General features: G+C 37.1%; 1 protein-coding gene across 3 annotated transcripts in view; it reads left to right on the top strand.

Annotated features, from left to right (window-relative positions):
• The first annotated feature begins 533 nt into the window (after nt 1-533).
• The window catches only part of LOC116905679 (coiled-coil domain-containing protein 7-like), a 51,773-nt gene continuing 32,406 nt past the window's right edge, over nt 534-19,900 (top strand). The window contains exons 1-6 of one of the 3 annotated variants that reach the window (XM_032908661.1): nt 534-806; nt 4,096-4,197; nt 9,376-9,459; nt 12,994-13,014; nt 13,274-13,306; nt 13,969-14,120. In XM_032908661.1, coding sequence (XP_032764552.1) covers nt 534-806; nt 4,096-4,197; nt 9,376-9,459; nt 12,994-13,014; nt 13,274-13,306; nt 13,969-14,120 — 665 coding nt within the window. The remainder of the gene's footprint in view (nt 807-4,095; nt 4,198-9,375; nt 9,460-12,993; nt 13,015-13,273; nt 13,307-13,968; nt 14,121-19,900) is intronic. The other 2 variants (XM_032908663.1, XM_032908662.1) reach the window with 2 other exon arrangements.

The following is a 19,900-nucleotide window of genomic DNA, read 5'->3' as shown; positions in this document are numbered from 1 at the left end:
GTATATTTCAATTATTTTTATATTTCTGTGACAAATCATCTCACGATGAGTGTCTACTGGAGGTAATTATCTACCTGGATAACGGTTTCAGAGGGTTCAGCAGGTAGTTACTTGGCTTTATGCTTCTGGGCGATGGTAAAGCAAAGCTTTATGATAGGAAGCAGAAAACAGAGGAAATTGGGGACTAGGCATAAAACTTCAAGTCAGCATTCATCTATCAGCTTCTTTCAGCTAAGCCATACCCACTAAAGCTTTTCATCCTACAAAATAGAATCATAATTTGGAAAACAAGTAGCCGATACTTGAGCCTGTACAGAACTGGTTGTATTCACACCATAACAATGTCATCTGAAGAGCCTGCTACAGTACCATAATGATAAAACAACATAGTATATGAATTTCTTGAATATCAATAATTTTGTTGATATACTAAATGAACAGTGTGGGGTTTTCCTTTGAATGTCCTAACATTTTATTCACAGGGAGGTACTGAATTTTTCGCATATAACTTGGAAGCTAAATTAGCCACAAAAATGAAGAGAGCAAATCATCTCTCGACCACTAGTAAGAAGTCAACAGGTGTTCCAGAATTACCTCATAAGAAAGGAAAACTGAATTCATCACACAAGACAAAAGAAAAACATAATGCCAAGCCTACATATGAAAAAATTGAACCAATGGTCCTCAGGTCTCCACCCACAGGAGAGTCAATTGTACGGTATGCCTTGCCAATACCATCAACTATGACGAAAGACTTAGTATCAGATGCTGAAATGGTCAGGAGGATTGCCAAAAACCTGAAGATGGTAAGATATTTGTTGGATCTTCTACTGGTAGAGTTCCCACTATGGTCACTAGCTGGGGGACTTGCTGTTAGGCAGCAGGAGAATCAGCTATATTTATAATGGACTCCGTATATCATTATTCCCATGTTAAGATTTATTACATCCTGCACATGAAGAGAAATCAGAAGAAAAATGGAACCAAGGCTATAGATTGTTATCTGACCCAAGTTATCTGAGACATTCTTAGTTCCTCTGGCAGTGAATCATGAAAACTCATATAGAATGTGTTCCAGAGGAAGTCATTAGACAATATCCAGAGTGATGATACCTTAAAGTGGTCTGTCTATGGCTTTACTGCTATGAACAGACACCATGACCAAGACAACTCAATATAAAGGACAACATTTAATTAGGACTGGCTTACAGGTTCAGATGTTCAGTCCATTACCATCAAGGCAGAAAGATGGCATCATCCAGGAAGACATGGGGCTGGAGGAACTGAGAGTTTCACCTCTTATTCCAACGGCATCTAGGAGAAGACTGGCTTCCAGGAAGCTATGGTAAAGGTTTTAAAGCCTATGTCCACAGTGACACATATACTCCAACAAGGTCATTCCTGTTAATAGTGCCATTCCCTGGATCAAGCCTATACAAACCATCACATGGTCCCTGACAACCACATACTAGAATTTGAGAATCCAAGGAAAGCAGGAGTTCAACATACAGCATACTATCTGGGATAAAAACCACTCTTTCTAGCTTCCTGAAAATGAAATTTCTAAATGTCAGACTAAAGCCACCATTCCAAGTAGGACCTTGTGAGTATGAGCATCTGAAATCCCATTCCAGCTGTAGTGATGCTTGTCTGCACTTCAAGCAAGAAGGGCAAGACAGACTATAGCACTTGATATTTCCCCAAGTTTTTTTTTTTACATAAGGATTGACAATCAAGTTGTAAATAGGTTTTAAGTGGCACAAGGAGGGAAGACACCAAATTAAAGATATTATAGTTTATCATACTTCTAAGACACCTGTTAGATCACAGTTTGCTTTTGTGGAGAATGTCTTTTGAAATATTTTGCTTTTTACTCTTTAAATTTCTTTTTAAAAATATTTTAAATGTTCATTTTACAGCATGATTGCAGCCTCTTCCCTTCTCTTCTCACAATCCCACCTTTAGAAATCCCTGCCCCATTGTGCCCTCCCCTGGGTTATCTAGTGCCAGCAAGTCTAGGGACATCGTCTTCCACTGAGGTCCAACCAGGCAGTCCAAATAGTGGAGAAGAGGATCAATGGTGGAGATCAAGGACTGTGACAGCCCCTGTTCCAATGTTAGGGCAACCACATGAACATCAAGACTGTACATTTGCTACAAATTTGTAGGGTGTCTAGATCAAATTCCTCCATTCTTCCTACTTAGTGTCCCAAGCTCTGTGAGCCTCCATGGTACTAGGTTACTTGACTCTGTAGGACTTCCTGGGGCTGTCCTTGTCCCCTCTGACATTCTCACTTCTATGCCTCACTCTTCTACAGGACTCCCTGGACTCAGCCTGATGTTTGGCTGGATCTCTGCATTGGCTTCAGTCTGCTGCTGGATGAAGCCTCTCAGGAGACAGTTATGCTAGGTTCCTGTTTGCAAGCACAGCAGAGTATAATTAATAGTGCCAGGGGTTGGCTCTCTCACATGGGATGGTCTCCAAGTTGGGGCAGGTATTAGTTAGTTGTTCCCTCAGTCTCTGATCGATCTTTGTCCTTGCACATCTTGTGGACAAGACATATTTTGGGGTAAAGAGTCTGTGAGTTGTTTGAGGTTCTCCCTCCTTCTTCTAGAAATCCTGTCTGGCTATAGAAGGTAGTTATTTCAGTCTCTATATTCCCCTCTTGTAGGAATCTAAGCATGTCATCCCCATAGACTCCCCATATTCTCTCCCATCATAGGACTCCAGCTAGTCACCAAAAATGTTCCGTAACCTGATTTCCATTCTCACTCCTAGGCATCTATCACCCACTTTATCCCATACCTGACCACCATCACCTTTCCCCTCCTCATGTCTTCTCCTACCCAGTTCCCTTTCTCAGTTCACCTCAGATGACTATTTAGTTTCCACTTTTGAGTGTGAATCATTAATCCTCCCTTGGGTCCTCCTTATTACCCAGTATCTTTGGGTCTGTGTATTGTTGCATGGTTATCCTGTACTTTATCACTAATGTCCACTTCTAAGTGAATAATTACCATATGTGTCTTTTTGACTCTGGGTTACCTCACTCAGGATGATATATATTCTCAGGTTCCATCCATTTGCCTGCCAATTTCATGATGCCTTTGTTTTTATTTTTTAAGTATTTTTTAAATATTTTAAATTTATTTATTATTTTATGTTATGAGTACACACTGGCTGTCTTCAGACAGACCAGAAGAGGGCATCAGATTCCACTACAGATGGTTGTGATCCACCAGGTGGTTACTGGGAATTGAACTCAGGGCCTTTAGAAGAGCAGTCTATGTTCTTAACCACGGAGTCATTTCTGTAGTCATCCAACCTGATGCCTTTGCTTTTAATCATTGAACAATATTTCATATTGTAGGTGTACCACATTTTCTTTTCTTTTTTCAAAAAATTTGGAATTAGTTACTTTGTTTATTTACAAACCTTCCTGGTTTCCTCTTGGAAAACTCCCTATTCCATCTCTTCTTCCCCCTTCCTCCACGAGGGTGCTCCCTCATTCACCCAACCACTCCCGCCCTACCACCCTAGCATTCCCCTACGCTTGGGCACCAAGCCTTCACAGGACCAAGGGCCTCCCCTCCCATTGATGCCAGACAAGGCCCTTTTCTGCTATATATTTTCTTTATCCATTCCTCAGTTGATGGCCCTCTAGGTTGTTTCCAGTTTCTGGCTATTATGGATAGGGCTGCTATAAACATAGCTGAGCAACTGCCCTTGTAGTATGATAGGCATCCTTCTTGTATATGCCCAGGAGTGGTATAGCTCTTTACATTTATTTTATTCAATGTGATATTCAGAGGAAAATCGAACTTTGATGAAACTCTGCTTTCTTCCACCATTCACAGACACATACCTCTTTTAGCTATTTATCCACATAGAGAAGATACACCCTTGGAATGTTCTCATGATGAGGTAGCAGGCTTAAACACCACTGAGCAGGGTATCTACCTGACAATGTCTGGTGAGTCAAAGAGTAGAAAGCTTATGTTCCACTGGCAATAAAGTGACATCTGTAAGATTTTAGTGTAACTACTTTAGTATTTTGACTATAAAGAAATGCAACTTGTTTTCCATTTTCTTAGGTTGTTTCTTCCTTGGAAAACACCTATGGAGTTCACAGTGATGATGGAGAAAAAGAAGAAGAAAAACCTGAAGAAGAAGAAGAAGAAGAAGAATACGTATCTGTAGGTGTATTCAATGTTAATGAAATAAATTAAGTGCTGGAAGGGGTTAACTCTTTTCTTCGGAATCCACACACACTGTTTGAATGGATCACTATCTAGACAAAGATTCTCTTGTGTCATTTGACAGAAGAATGCTAATGTTTTCAGTCTCAGCCAATTCCTTCTGTCTTAACTCTCTGTAATCTACTCTTTATAGTCTTGCTTCTATGGTGAGTTTTAAATATGAGCTTGGTTATTTTGATTGCCTTGGTTATAAGAAAGATCATTGCACTAGCAAAATGGTTCAGTGGATAAAGATGCCTGCTATTAAGCCCGACAACTTGAGTTCAGTCCTTGGGACCTACATGATGGAGGGAGAGGGCCAACTCTTGCAAGTGGTATTCTGACCTCCAAGTGTATACTTTAGCAACCAAACATGAGCCCCACCTACAGATAAATAATAAAATGTAAGTTTTAAAAAGAATTCTTTTCTAAACTTTAATGTAGGAAATAAAAAGGGTTTTGAGATTTAGTAAATTGTTGTAATTCACCTATTAATACCACAGTATGTTTCTCCTTAGGTTGGTTGTTTTATTTGTTTTTCCTGTATGTTTTCATCTTTTTTAAAAGATTTATTTATTTATTTATTTATTTCATGTATGTGAGTACACCGTCACTGACTTCAGACATGCCCTTTTACAGATGGTTGTGAGCCACCATGTGGTTGCTGGGAATTGAACTCAGGACCTTTGGAAGAGCAGTCACTGCTCTTAACCACTGAACCATCTCTCCAGCCCCCTGTTTTAATCTTTTAAGGTGTTCTTAAATTTTTCTTTAGGTGAATGTGTGCATGTCTGAATGTATGAATGTACACATATGTGATGATGCCTACAGATTTCAGAAAAAGACATCAGGTTAAAGTGACAGGAAGTTGAAGACATCCAATGTGGGTCCTGGGAACTGAATAACAGTCTGTTGAGAGGGCATTGGGGACCCTTAAGAGTTGAGCCACCTCACAAGCCCTGTTTTATATACCTGACTCATCCAAACGTTTGCAGTTGAGTTTTTAACCTTTATTTTCTCATTCTTACATTGTGTGTATGAACAGCTGCATGTGCAGCATATGTATAAAGGTCAGAGGACAACTTTGTGGAGTTAGTTTTCTTCTTTCACATTTACATGGGTTCCAAGGGTCAAATTCAGATTGCCAGGCCTGCCTCTTACCATCTCTTAACCATATTGCCAGCCCCCAGTTTTACTCTTCAAACATAAAATATTACCCTTTTTTATAATTAGTTTTTTAATGGATTGATTTGGGCTATATAATATTACACCTGGGGTGAACCTTCCCATAAATATGTTTAATAACTGTACTTATTTATATTGTATTTAATCTTGTTCACCACAATTTAAATTTGCACACTGTATAGATCTTTTACATGATTTGTTTGTCCTACAGTTTGAAAGAATTGTTAATGACATGTTTAAAACTTTAGTTTCTACACATTTGACATTAGTGACAGGCATATGGTGGTTGTTTGTGATGATCTTTGATCTTGTGTTATTAGTCATTGTATCATTTAACTCTCAGAACTTTATGCTGATTTATTGAAGGGATAATTATGTTGTCCTCACCAGATACTCTAATTTCTTTCATTCAGACTTCCAGTCTGAATGCTTTTCAGTTCCTTATTTGGACTCACAATGGTTTGGGCATTGTAGTAAATAATAGTGGTAAAAATGAGGACCTTGTTGCATTCCAGTAGCTGTGCTCAGAGAAGGCTAAAAGTACAATTCAGGCTTAGCCCTAAAAACACAGTGAAAAAGAAAAAAAGGGCCAGATACTTCTATGAAACATTTAGCCTAGTGATTTGCCCTTGGTGTGAGAAGTGGAAAACCACTTTTCACTGTCACACAGCTGTGCTGTACTATCAGGTAGTGGTTAGAGCATTGGTCACTGCATGACTTACACACATAACTAGACTTAGCTTATGGATTAGATCCCCTCACCCCAGAAATACTTAGAGCGTATCTAACATTGAGGAAAGATCAATCTTCCAAGTTTCAGGGGACACTTGAGTGTTTAAATTTTGCTTACTTCCTGAGTCTAAGGCGCTGCCTTCTTCCTTCCTGGAGGGAACTTTTCAAATCTGAGGCAATCTGTGCAACAGCCTGAAAAGACTGATGAATGCTCAGCTGGTTTTTCTTCATCTCACAAATTCTGTTGTCCATACCAGAGTGCTTTGAGATTGTATGTAGGTAAGACCATCCTGCTTCTCCCATGCCCACTTTAGATAGGTTGGGCTTTGGGTCTTTGTTTCTTTTGAACTTGTTCTGTGGAATTCAGTTCCTCAAATTTTATGTTGTCACATTTTCTGTTTCCTCACTGAAGATTATGGAAGTTAATTTTTAGTTTTTCTTTTCTTTTCTTTTGTGACAGTAGCACTGGAGTTAGGTGTCTCATTTCTTTTTACATTTCAGTGCTAAATGAGACCTGTGACTCCTTTCTTGGGGTATTCATACCAGTGTTCTTCAGCAGTGTGGTTTTATTTCACTGAACTCATTGGGACGCATGCCTATCTTATAGGCAGGGAATTTTATTTTATCTTTTTGGCATATTTATTTCAGTACCTTTTACTTGGTGTCATTTCTTTTTATATTAATTTTGTTAGAATTTTATATGTAACTATCATAATGGCAACATTTTTCCCTTCTTCTCCCTTCAACTCCTACTCTACCCTCCCTGAAATTCATGGCTTCTTAATCTTTAGTTAATATTTTATAGTATATGTGTATGTATACATGTAAATGTTTGTATACACAATAAACCTACAATGGCCTGTACACAGCCCATTGAATTCCTTTAATACTGCTCATTTGTAAATGATTTTAGAGCAGATCACTTGGAATAGAATAACCTCTCAGAGGGCTCATCCCTGGAGAAAAATTAGTTTCCCTCACTCAGGATCTATTCATTGCCTGTATCTCTTCATTTAGGATTAGGGCCCTGTGAGATTTTCCTCATCTACATTGTCATATTAGCTGGTGTTGGCATTTTTCATGTCTTGTTTAGGTGACTATATTGTTGAGATTTTATGTGGCACAACTTCCTGTCAATATGGAAGATATTTCACAGCAGATATCCTGGTACTCTTGCCCTTAGAGTATTTTTGCTCCCTCTTCTGTAATGATCCTCAAGCTTTATTTATCAGGGTTGTTTTGTAGATGTATTGACTGGAGGTGAGACCCCATAGTCAGTTGTTATTTCCATTATAGTCAGTTGTGGGCTTTTATGATGGTCTCCTACATGCTGCAAAATAAGCTTCTTTGAGGAGGAATAAGAGCTTTATCTCTTTGTGTATGTAAGAAGATGGATTAGATGCAGTCAGAGATTAGAATGGTTCTCCTTTAAGTCCATGAACTCTCCAGTCACAGGGAGTTGACCACATTTACAGTACTGGTAATAAATTCTGTCCTACTTAGCAGACCTTAAGTCAAATGAGATAGTGTTGGGTTACCATAGCATATAAGTCCCACTAGTGCATCTTTCAGGATATCTACACATTTTAGTCATTGTTATGGAACTGGAAATTTTTAACTACTATCATAATCATTAGTAGTAGTAGATAAATGTTACTATTTGCACCAAAAATGAAGTTCTGTTAGTCTTAAAGAAACTGTGTAATATGAACTAGTAGTATGCATGTGGTAATCAGCTTTTCTTACATCTATTGTCATAATTCTTACTGATTTCCTTATCTGTATAGATGTCAGTTCCTGAACTTATTTCAGTGACCCTGGCCTCTGCCTACAACCTCCTTTGTTTTCCTGTAGCCTATTTCATATTATGATAGCAGTTCTTCAGTCTCCCTAGGGCATGAAAACTATTGGTCCTGCCAATTATGTATCCCAAATTATCCTTGTATCCTCTCTCTACTAGCTTAAATTGCATAGTACAGAAGTTATCGTTATCACTCCTCAGCATATCTGGTAAATTCTGTTGGCTTCTTTTGTCTATTGTAGTGGTCTTTGGATATTTAGTTGTAATGTATTTGGGTAAACTATAAACCTTGTCAAATTGATCTTTAGTATGTGGCAATTAAATGCAATAGTGGAATGGAATGAACTGTCTTTATGTTTGTGACTGGTTAATCTTCTCTATCTATTTTTTAACTCTCTAGGATGATTCTTCCAGTGTTTGTTTGAATACTAATGGTTGAAATCTCAGCCAAAAGTATGAGTGAGAAGCACTCTATGACTTCTTTAACTTTTTGAGGTGGTCAGTGGGTAAAGATGCTTACCATTAAGCCTGATGATCTGAGTTTAATCTTTGGTACTCACATGAACATCCATTCCTGTTCTTGGATCTCCACTGGATAATATGGCATGCATATATACACAAATACACAAATAATCCTTAAATTTTTTTGAGACAAGCTAAGTTCCCTTGAATATTCTCTGGAGTTCAATATGGCCTGAAACTTGAAACCGACTGCCTCATCTTTCCAAGTGCTGGAATAATGCATATGTCTCATCAGTTTTGTTCCTATGAATATATTAATGGTTATTCTTTAGTGGGCACCTTCTTCTGTGAGAATCTTAACTGGAAATAAGTGTGTAAGATTGCTTTAACATGGGTTGGGTTCTGATATAGAAATATCTACCAGAAGATATTTAATCATCACACTGTATTGATGATTGGCTACTAGAAGATAACACTGAAAGGCTACAGATTTTGCAAGTATATTCACAGACAAAAATTGTAGTTCACATTCTTTTCTACTTTTGTGATGTTGGGGTTTGCCAGACTTCTCTACCACTTAGTTTCATCCATATTGTACATTACATTCTAACGTGTGCAATTCTATATACTATAACACAGGAGATCTTTTCTTTAGACCATCCTAAAAGCAGTAGAGTAAGGTTGGGCTGCTCGAGTCTCTGCAGTTGTATATATGAGAAAAGGAAAACATACTGTGTCATCACTCTCAGGATATACTTCTTTCCACAATTAATTTCTAGTAGGGTTTGTTGGGATAACATTTAAAACATGGCTTCTTGCTACCCAAGTTTGAAGCAGCAGAAATTACACAGAACCAAAATATTTTCCAAATACATTTAAATAGATTAAGAAATAAGTGGATATACAAGTGAGCTTTAAAGTTGAAAGTAACTCTGTTTTGTGGTTCTTTTTGGAAGGTTGGTGATGATATGAATTCATTCTTGTTGTGCTGTTCACAATTTGCCGCTCAGCTGGAGGAAGCAGTTAAGGAAGAACGTAATGTATGTATTCCAAGTCTTGCCCGGTGAAAACTATGAGAGCTTGTATTGATTGTAGAAACTGTGATGTGATGTCCAGTAAGCAATATTAGCCTAAAATCAGTCCTTTAGGGAATTTAAAAAGTCATTAGAAAATATTTTATTTTATTTTTTTCTCAATGCAGACATATCTGTGGATTTTTCTTTAAATACAATATTAATACAGTATTTTCAAATATGATCTCTATACTATATTTTTATTTTTAAAATAAACCTGTATTATCAAAATCATGTTAGGATTAATGCTAATTTATCATTAATAAAATATTTTTTTAAAAAAGGATCATCATAGTACTAATTCCCAGTATGTAAAAATACTATTAGCATAGATATGGTTGACTTTCTGCTTTTCCTTACATATTATAATTTTCCCCTTGTTGATATATATATATATATATATATATATGTATAATTTTCCAAAAAAAATTAAATAATGTGTGGCATGATAGACAGCTCAGTGGTTAAGAGTATTTGTTGCGGGCTGGGGATTTAGCTCAGCGGTAGAGCGCTTACCTAGGAAGTGCAAGGCCCTGGGTTCGGTCCCCAGCTCCGAAAAAAAAAAAAAAAAAAAGAGTATTTGTTGCTCTTGCAGAAGAGTCAGACTTGGTTCCCAGTAGGTACATGGTCACTCACACTCATGTGTAACTCTAGTTCCAGGAGCTTCAACACACTCTTCTGGCCTCTGCAGGGATACATGTAATATATACACGCAAACATTCTTAAGAGAAAACCACAGAAAATAAAAATGAAACTTTTTAAATTTTTTAAATAATATCACATTTTCCTTATTTCCAAGTGTACTTTAAGTTTTAAAACATACCATGGTCATTATATTTACAAGACATTTTGGACTGGTCAACATTTAGTGTGTGTTCAATATACACTATATAGTTAATAATACATAACATCATGTACTTTTTATCCTGTAATATATAGATATGTCCAACTTCATTTGTAATGTTCTTTAATTGACATCATTTGTTGTAGGCTTAGACTTTTCAAAATCTATTTATGGTTCTTAAACGCTTCAACCTTCCTTCTACCTCACTGAACAAAGGTAGAGGAAATAGAAGATTATTAGGAAAAGGGATGGTGGTCTGTTTAGAAATAGGTTCTGGGGCAATTCCACCCTTCCCTATCAAGATAACAGCAATCTAGCCCAATAGTAAATGCCAAACAGGAATCAATAGCAACAGGACAATCCAGCAGAAACAGCAAGGCCTCCCAGAAGTGACCAGAGTCAGCCAGAGTAACAGGAGAAGTTGGTGTGCTTCTCTCTATAAACTCAAGACCAGTAAAGATCAGGGAAGACCAGGAAAGCATTGATTTTGTTAGTGATGCAAGAGCCTCTCTCACTGTGGTGTTTTATTTATATTCTTTCTAAGCATCACATGTCTGTTTTCAGTAAAATATTGCATGCTTTCCCACAAGACAGCTTCCAGAAAAACATCAGGTGACACAACTGAGTTTTTAAAGAAACCACTAAATTCCACTTCAATTTGTCTTTGCCTTTTCCCCATCTCCCTTTTCCTCCTTTAGTCGTGTGTTTCATAATTCCTAATGACTGTTTTGTCTCAGTGGCTTCTATTCTGTGCTTCTGCTTTGCATGTTACTTTATCTGATACAAATGTACTTACTGCTTTTTGTTTATATTTTCCAATTAAATATTTACCTTTTTAAATACCTCTAACATTATTTTGGGTCCGTTTCTAATGGGAGAAAAATATTTCAAAACTTTTCTCAAAGTTTTCATTAATCCAAACAATATTTTACCATATGAACATGGAACTATAGACCTGTAGAACAAGCAGAGAACCCAGAAGTAAAGTGCCTGCCTATTGCATAAGCATGAGGATCTGAGGTAGATCCCCAACATCTACATAATATCTGGTTGGTGCACATCTATAAGCCTTATACTGGGATGAGGGATGGAGATGGATGGATCCATGGAGCTTGCTGCTCTAGCCAATTGGTAAGCTCCAGGGTCATCAAAATAGAAGTCATAACGAGAGGGAAATACAAACCACAATAGAAAAGTCTACTTAACTTAACTATATTAAAATTAAAGTCTGAGTTTATTCAACAGTGTTGAAACTGAAAAATAAACAAATATTGCATTATGATATGAACACACATCTTTCAGGGCCTTGAAGTGGAATGTGGTGATTTGAATGAAAGTGGCTCCCATAGAGGCCATGTTTAAAAAGTTGGTTCGCAGTTGGTGGAACCATTAGGAGTTATGGCCCTGTTGGAGAAAGCATGTCACAGGGGTGGCTTTGAAACTTAAAAACCTCAGGCCATTCCCAGTGTGATTTCTCTTCTTGTTGCTTTCAGATCAAGATGTGCACTCTAGGCTGTTCCTGACACAATGCCTTTGCTCCGTCATCTTGTATTCTAACCCTTTCCTTGATAAGTTGTCTTCTTCATGATGTGTTGTCACACAACGTAATGGTAATTAGGGTAAACATGCAATCCTCTCTTCAGGAAGCTTTTCATACGGTTGCTTGAAGCTCCAGCTCCATGAAGCACAATTTAGCTCAACTCAGACTTCAGCATGAAAAGCAGTCATTTAAAGTCACAAGCTGAATGCTGGCCCCACTAAATATCTGATTCAGTAGCCGAGGGAAGGAAGAAGTCAAAGCGTCCTTATTTGCAGATGATACAACTCTGTATATAAAAAAAACCATGCATTCCACCAATAAACCTCTACTCATAAACATGTTCAGTAAAATAAATGGACACAAAATTTAGACACAGAAATCAGTAGCTTGTTGTCTTGTATACAAATGACAAACATACATAGAAAGAAAACAGGAGAACAGTATTTACAATGGCCTCAAAAACAGTCTTGGAATAATGCATGAACTTTTTATACTAACAGAACAAAGAAAATTATAAATCAAGCAATTTTCAAATACTCTTCTAGGAAAATCAGGTTGGCAGATTATGGCACAGTGTAGCCCTCTGCTGTAGCCCTCAGATGCTAACTGATATATTCTTAGCGTTTCAGGTGCTGGAATTTATGGATCTTGTCTGTACATTGGAAACTGATTGATCTAATAATCACAAGAACATTAGGTCACACAGAGGTGGACAATAAATGGCAATTTGGAGGCTGAGATAGCCCAAGGTGATTTCCCTCTGAAATTGCACATCTCAACTGTCATTTATGTTTCAATCAGTTAAAACTCTCTTCTACAATATATAACACAGGCATGACTCTCTTCTGGAAACTTCTTTTCATGAACAAACTATTAGATGTGAATCATTTGGGGATTTCTCAAAATAGTCATAGGGAGTGAAAAACTATTTTTTTTAATTCTGGATGTAGTTGTATATTCAAGATGGACTAAACTCCATAACCACTAAATTTTTATAACTTTGGAACTACAGATTTATGAATCACAGTAATTTTAGCAAATTTATTATTGTAAATTATAAGTATTACATGATACTTATTTTATCTTTAAATATATTTTCTAAAACTTTGTTTTCCAGATTTTAGAGTCTCTTTACAAGGTATGTATTTCAATTCATTGCAGCTTAAAGTAACTAAAAGTAAAAAGAAGAATGCATATCAAGCAAAGATGATCTAGGTTTTGAGATCACAGCATTCCCTGGTTGCTGCTAGATATTTTTAAGTTTATCTCACAGTTGTATGTTACTCTACCCACTTCTGAACCCTGTGTGATGCATGTGAGTTAGGACTGGTGCTTGGCAGATACAGGGTCACAGACACATGTTCATTAACTTTCTCCTTTTTTTTTTTTCTATGAAGTGGTTTCAGCAACAAGTCAACCAAATGGAGGAGGTAAAATATAACTTCTTAACTGTTAATTATATTAGTAAATATTTGACTCATTTGAAAATCAGTGTAAAATATGTATAAATCAACTTTCAATAATGATGTCCATAATCATTGATTATAAAGTAATATTTTGATTTAGGTTGAAAAATAATTAGTTGGTAGCAAAATGTTTATCAGTAATATGCAAATGAGTTTTCTGTATGAATCCAGGAAAGAACAGATTTGTTAAATCATTTTTTCTCCTGAAGAATAATGTAAACTTCATTCATTTTTTGCTAATTTACATAAAAGTGGTGGGAATTTATCAACTTAAAATTTCTCCTGTTTTTAAAAATTGTCTGTAATATAAGAAGAAATAAAACTATATTGATTTTTTTCAAACTGTATTCTGTTTTTTAATGATATCTTTTGCATTTTGGATTTTTAAATACTTTAAAAACTAGATTAGAATAACTGGTCTCTGTGAAGACTTTCAATTCTGCTTTGGGATAGAATATATGTATTCCCTTAAGCATGAAAGAATAGTTTCCAAGGTAGCTTCAGGGATGGTTCAGAATTATTCTGATTTGATAAACTTATTCAAATTGATAAAGAAAATAATGAAATGCTCTTAAGGCATGAGATTAAAATGGATATTTAGTAACTGATTAATTTTTCTACTTTAGATAAGTAAAGACCAAAGTAATTTACAAAGAGATATTCCATCAGATAAGTTCGTCAAATTGGGCATTACACAAATTGCGAAGCTCTTACGTAAATTTGAAGAAATTAGAAATCGCCTAAGGGAGCGTAAGGTGTCTGAGAAGTCTAATGAGCCGTGAGTGAATTATAATAATTAATTGAATTAAAATCAGATATAAACTAAATGAATGTTACTCCTTTACAAAGAACTTCTAAACGGTATCTGAATGCTTAGTTACAGTTTTTCTGATTTAAAGTTTTAATAGTGTGTAAGATGGTGTCGTTTGGTGCAGTGGACAATCGTCACATGTGGCGATTCAAAATCAATTTAGTAAAGCAAATTGGCTTTTTGGTGACACTAAACACATTTTAAGTACTCAATAGTTGTACATAGATATTATTTAAAACTTCTGTTGCATAGTCCTATCTTTAAAACATCTGGATTATAATTTTGTTTCTGAGTACTTTAAAAATACTTTAATTAAAATAGAATTAAATCACATCCCCCTTTCTTCCCTCCAGTCCCTCTGAGAAGCCCTCCCATGCACCCCCTCAAGTTAATAGCCTCTTTCCCTTTATTATTTTTACACGCATATATATGTGTATGTATATGTATGCACAAATTCATAATTACAACCTGCTGAGTTTGTTTTTGTCTACACAGAATTTCAGGACTGACCATTTCTCATTGGACAGCTAATAAAGGGGGTTTATCTCTTTTCTGAGCAGTCAAAAATTGTAATTCTTTGTCTAAGGGTGGGACCCTGCAAACATTTCCACCTTCCACATTAGCATGTCTGTTGTTATTGCCCTTGTTCTCCAGTCTTGTTTATGCAGCCATTTCTAGGATACACTGTTTCACAGCAGACTTCCAGCTATTATGGTTCTTGCAATCTTTCCACCCCCTTTCCTGAGAAGTTCTTTGAGCAATTGATGCAAGAGCTACAATGCAGATGTATCTGTTGGGGATAGGCTGCCCATGATCTGTTGATCTACACATTTTGTCCACTTGTGGATTACTGTGATGGTTTCCATTTGCTATTAAAAATGGCTTCTTTGACAAGAAGTATAGTTATATTTATCTATGAGTATAAAGATAAGATTTAGAATGTAGTTAGCAAGCGCCATCTGTGACCCCTGAGCACAGGGGTCTAGGAGCAGTAAGAGCAGGACCCTTCTGGTTGCTGCCCTCACAGAGAGCTGAAAGGCAGCTGCCAGGAGCAACTATATCCCTGAGAGCAGAACACTCTGTTCCCATAACTGGCTGAAAGAAAACAGGAAAACAGGTCTCCAGGAGTGGTGACACAGAGGCCCACAGGAGGGTCAAGCTACCATCAGAAACAGAAAGACAATCTAACACCAGAAACAACTTGATGGCAAAAGGCAAGTGCAAGAACTGAAAAAACAGAAACCAAGACTACTTGTTATCATCAGAGCGCAATTCACCCACCAAAGCAAACAATGGATATCCAAACACACCAGAAAAGCAAAATCTAGATATAAAATCACATTTTATCATGATGATGGAAGACTTTAAGAAGTTCATAAATAACTCCCTTAAGGAAATGCAGGACAACACAAGTAAACAACTAGAAGCCTTAAAGAGGAAACACAAAAATCCCTTAAAGAACTACTGGGAAAAAATTAACAGGAGAAGGAAATGAACAAAATCGTCCAGGAGTTAAAAATGGAAATAGAAACAATAAAGGAAGAACAAAGGGAGACAACCCTGGAGATAGAAAACCTAGGGAAGAGATCAGGAGTCAAAAATGCGAGCATCACCAATAGAATACAAAACATTGAAGAGAGAAACTCAGGAGCAGAAGATACCATAGAAAACATCGACACAACTGTCAAAGATAATGCAAAATGGGAAAAGCTCCTAGCCCAAAACATATAGGAAATCCAGGACACAATGAGGAGATCAAACCTAAGGATAATAGGTATAGAAGAAAGTGAAGACTCCCAACTTAAAAGGCCAATAAATATCTTCAGCAAAATCATAAAAGAAAACTTCCCTAACCTAAAGAAAGAGATACCTATAAACATACAAGGATCCTACAGAACTCCAAATAGATTGAACCAGAAAAGAAAATCCTCCCATCACATAATAGTCAAAACACCAAATGCACAAAACAAAGAAAGAATAATAAAAGCAGTAAGGGAAAAAGGTCAAGTGACATATAAAGGCAGACCTATCAGAATTACACCAGACTTCTCACCAGAGACTATGAAAGCCAGAAGATCCTGGGCAGATGCCATACAAACCCTAAGAGAACACAAATGCCAGCCCAGGCTACTGTATCCAGCAAAACAGTCAATTAACATAGAGGGAGAAACCAAGATGTTCCAGGGCAAAACCAAATTTACACAATATCTTTCTACAAATCCAGCCCTACAAAAAGAAATGGTAAGGCCCAACACAAGGAGGCAAGCTACACCTTAGAAAAAGCAAGAAAGTAATATTTTTGCATCAAAACCAAAAGAAGAGAAGCACACAAATACGAGGGCAACTATATACATAAAAGAAACCTTACTAAAGCTCAAAGCACAGATTGCACCTCACACAATAATAGTAGGAGATTTCAACACCCCACTCTCATCAATGGACAGATCATGGAAACAGAAATTAAACATAGACATAGAGAAACTAACACGTTATGAACCAAATGGACTTAACAGATACTTATAGAACATTCCATCCTAAAAAGAAAGGATTTATCTTCTCAGGACCTTATGGCACCTTCTCCAAAATTGACCATATAGTCAGTCGCAAAACAGGCCTCAACAGATACAGGAAGATAGAAATAGTCCCATGCATCCTATCAGACCACCACCGACTAAGGCTGGTCTTCAATAACAACAATTAGGAAAGAATGTCCACATATACATGGAAGTTGAACAATGTTCTACTCAATGATAACTTTGTCAAGGAAGAAATAAAGAAATTAAAGACTTCTTAGAATTTAATGGAAATGAAGGTACAACATACCCAAACTTATGGGACACAGTGAAAGCTGTGCTAAGAGGAAAACTCATAGCTCTGAGTTCCTGCAGAAAGAAACAGGAAAGATCATATATCAGCAGCTTGACAGCACACCTAAAAGCTCTAGAACAAAAAAGAAGCAAATACACCCAGGAGGAGTAGAATAAAGGAAATAGTCAAACTCGGAGCTGAAATCAACCAAGTAGAAACAAAAAGGACCATAGAAAGAATCAACAGAACCAAAAGTTGGTTCTTTGAGAAAATCAACAAGATAGATAAACCCCTAGCCAGACTAACGAGAGGACACAGAGAGTGTGTCCAAATTAACAAAATCTGAAATGAAAAGGGAGACATGACTACAGAATCAGAGGAAATTCAAAAAATCATCAGGGGGTTGGGGATTTAGCTCACTGGTAGAGCGCTTGCCTAGCAATCACAAGGCCCTGGGTTCAGTCCCCAGCTCCAAAAAAAGAAAAAAAAAAAAAAATCATCAGATCCTACTACAAAAGCCTATATTCAACAAAACTTGAAAATCTGCAGGAAATGGACAATTTCCTAGACAGATACCAGGTACCGAAGTTAAATCAGGAACAGATAAACCAGTTAAACAACCCCATAACTCCTAAAGAAATAGAAGCAGTCATTAAAGTTCTCCCAACCAAAAAGCCCAGGTCCAGATGGGTTTAGTGCAGAATTTTATGAGACCTTCATATAAGACCTCACACCAATACTATCCAAACTATTCCACAAAGTTGAAACAATTGGAGCACTACCGAACTCCTTCTATGAAGCCACAATTACTCTTATACCTAAACCACACAAAGACCCAACAAAGAAAGAGAACTTCAGACCAATTTCCCTTATGAATATCGACGCAAAAATACTCAATAAAATTCTTGCAAACCAAATACAAGAGCACATCAAAAAAATCATCCACCATGATCAAGTAGGCTTCATCCCAGGCATGCAGGGATGGTTTAATATATGGAAAACCATCAACATAATCCACTATATAAACAAACTGAAAGAAAAAAACCACATGATCATTTCATTAGATGCTGAGAAAGCATTTGACAAAATTCAACACCCCTTCATGGTAAAAGGCCTGGAAAGAATAGGAATTCAAGGCCCATACCTAAACATAGTAAAAGCCATATACAGCAAACCAGTAGCTAATATTAAACTAAGTGGAGAGAAACTTGAAGCAATCGCACTAAAATCAGGGACTAGACAAGGCTGCCCACTCTCTCCCTACTTATTCAATATAGTTCTTGAAGTTCTAGCCAGAGCAATCAGACAACAAAAGGAGGTCAAGGGGATACAGATCGGAAAAGAAGAAGTCAAAATATCACTATTTGCAGATGATATGATAGTATATTTAAGTGATCCCAGAGAAGTTCCACCAGAGAACTACTAAGCCTGATAAACAACTTCAGCAAAGTGGCTGGGTATAAAATTAACTCAAACAAATCAGTAGCCTTCCTCTACACAAAAGAGAAACCAGCCGAGAAAGAAACTAGGGAAATGACACCATTCATAATAGTCCCAAATAATATAAAATACCTCGGTGTGACTTTAACCAAGCAAGTAAAAGATCTATATGATAAGAACTTCAAGCCTCTGAAGAAAGAAATTGAAGAAGACCTCAGAAGATGGAAAGATCTCCCATGCTCATGGATTGGCAGGACTAAAAGAGTAAAAAAGGGCCATTTTGTCAAAAGCAATCTACAGATTCAATACAATCCCCATCAAAATTCCAACCCAATTATTCACACAGTTAAAAAGAACAATTCACAAATTCATTGGGAATAACAAAAACCCCAGTATAGCTAAAACTATCCTCAACAATAAATGGACTTCTGGGGGAATCACCGTCCCTGACCTCAAGCAGTATTACAGAGCAATAGTGATAAAAACTGTATGGTATTGGTACAGAGACAGGCAGATAGACCAGTGGAATAGAATTGAAGACCCAGAAATGAACCCACACACCTATGGTCACTTGATTTTTGACAAAGGAGCCAAAACCATCAAATGGAAAAAAGATAGCATTTTCAGCAATGGTGCTGGTTCAACTGGAGGTCAGCATGTAGAAGAATGCAGATCGATCCATGCTTATCACCCTGTGCAAAGCTTAAGTCCAAGTGGATCAAGGACCTCCACATAAAACCAGATGCATTCAAACTAATAGAAGAAAAAGTAGGGAAGCATCTCGATCACATGTGCACTGGGGAAATTTTCCGGAACAAAACACCAATGGCTTATGCTTTAAGATCAAGAATCGACAAATGGGATCTCATAAAACTGCAAAGCTTCTGTAAGGCAAAGAACACTGTGGTTAGGACAAAACAACAACCAACAGATTGGGAAAAGATCTTTACCCAATCCTACAACTGATAGAGGCCTTATATCCAAAATATACAAAGAACTCATGAAGTTAAACTGCAGGGAGACAAATAACCCTATTAAAAAAATGGGGCTCAGAGCTAAACAAAGAATTCACAGCTGAGGAATGCCGAATGGCTGAGAAACACCTAAAGAAATGTTCAACATCTTTAGTCATAAGGGAAATGCAAATCAAAACAACCCTGAGATTTCACCTCACACCAGTCAGAATGGCTAAGATCAAAAACTCAGGTGACAGCAGACGCTGGCGAGGATGTGGAGAAAGAGGAACACTCCTCCATTGTTGGTGGGATTGCAGACTGGTACAACCATTCTGGAAATCAGTCTGGATGTTCCTCAGAAAATTGGACATTGCACTACCTGAGGACCCAGCTATACCTCTCCTGGGCATATACCCAAAAGATGCCCCAACATATAACAAAGACACGTGCTCCACTATGTTCATAGCAGCCTTATTTATAATAGCCAGAAGCTGGAAAGAACCCAGATGCCCTTCAACAGAGGAATGGATACAGAAAATGTGG

Source organism: Rattus rattus, chromosome 7 (assembly GCF_011064425.1).
Source record: "Rattus rattus isolate New Zealand chromosome 7, Rrattus_CSIRO_v1, whole genome shotgun sequence".
NCBI lineage: Eukaryota > Metazoa > Chordata > Mammalia > Rodentia > Muridae > Rattus > Rattus rattus.
This window is presented reverse-complemented; position numbering and strand designations above follow the sequence as displayed.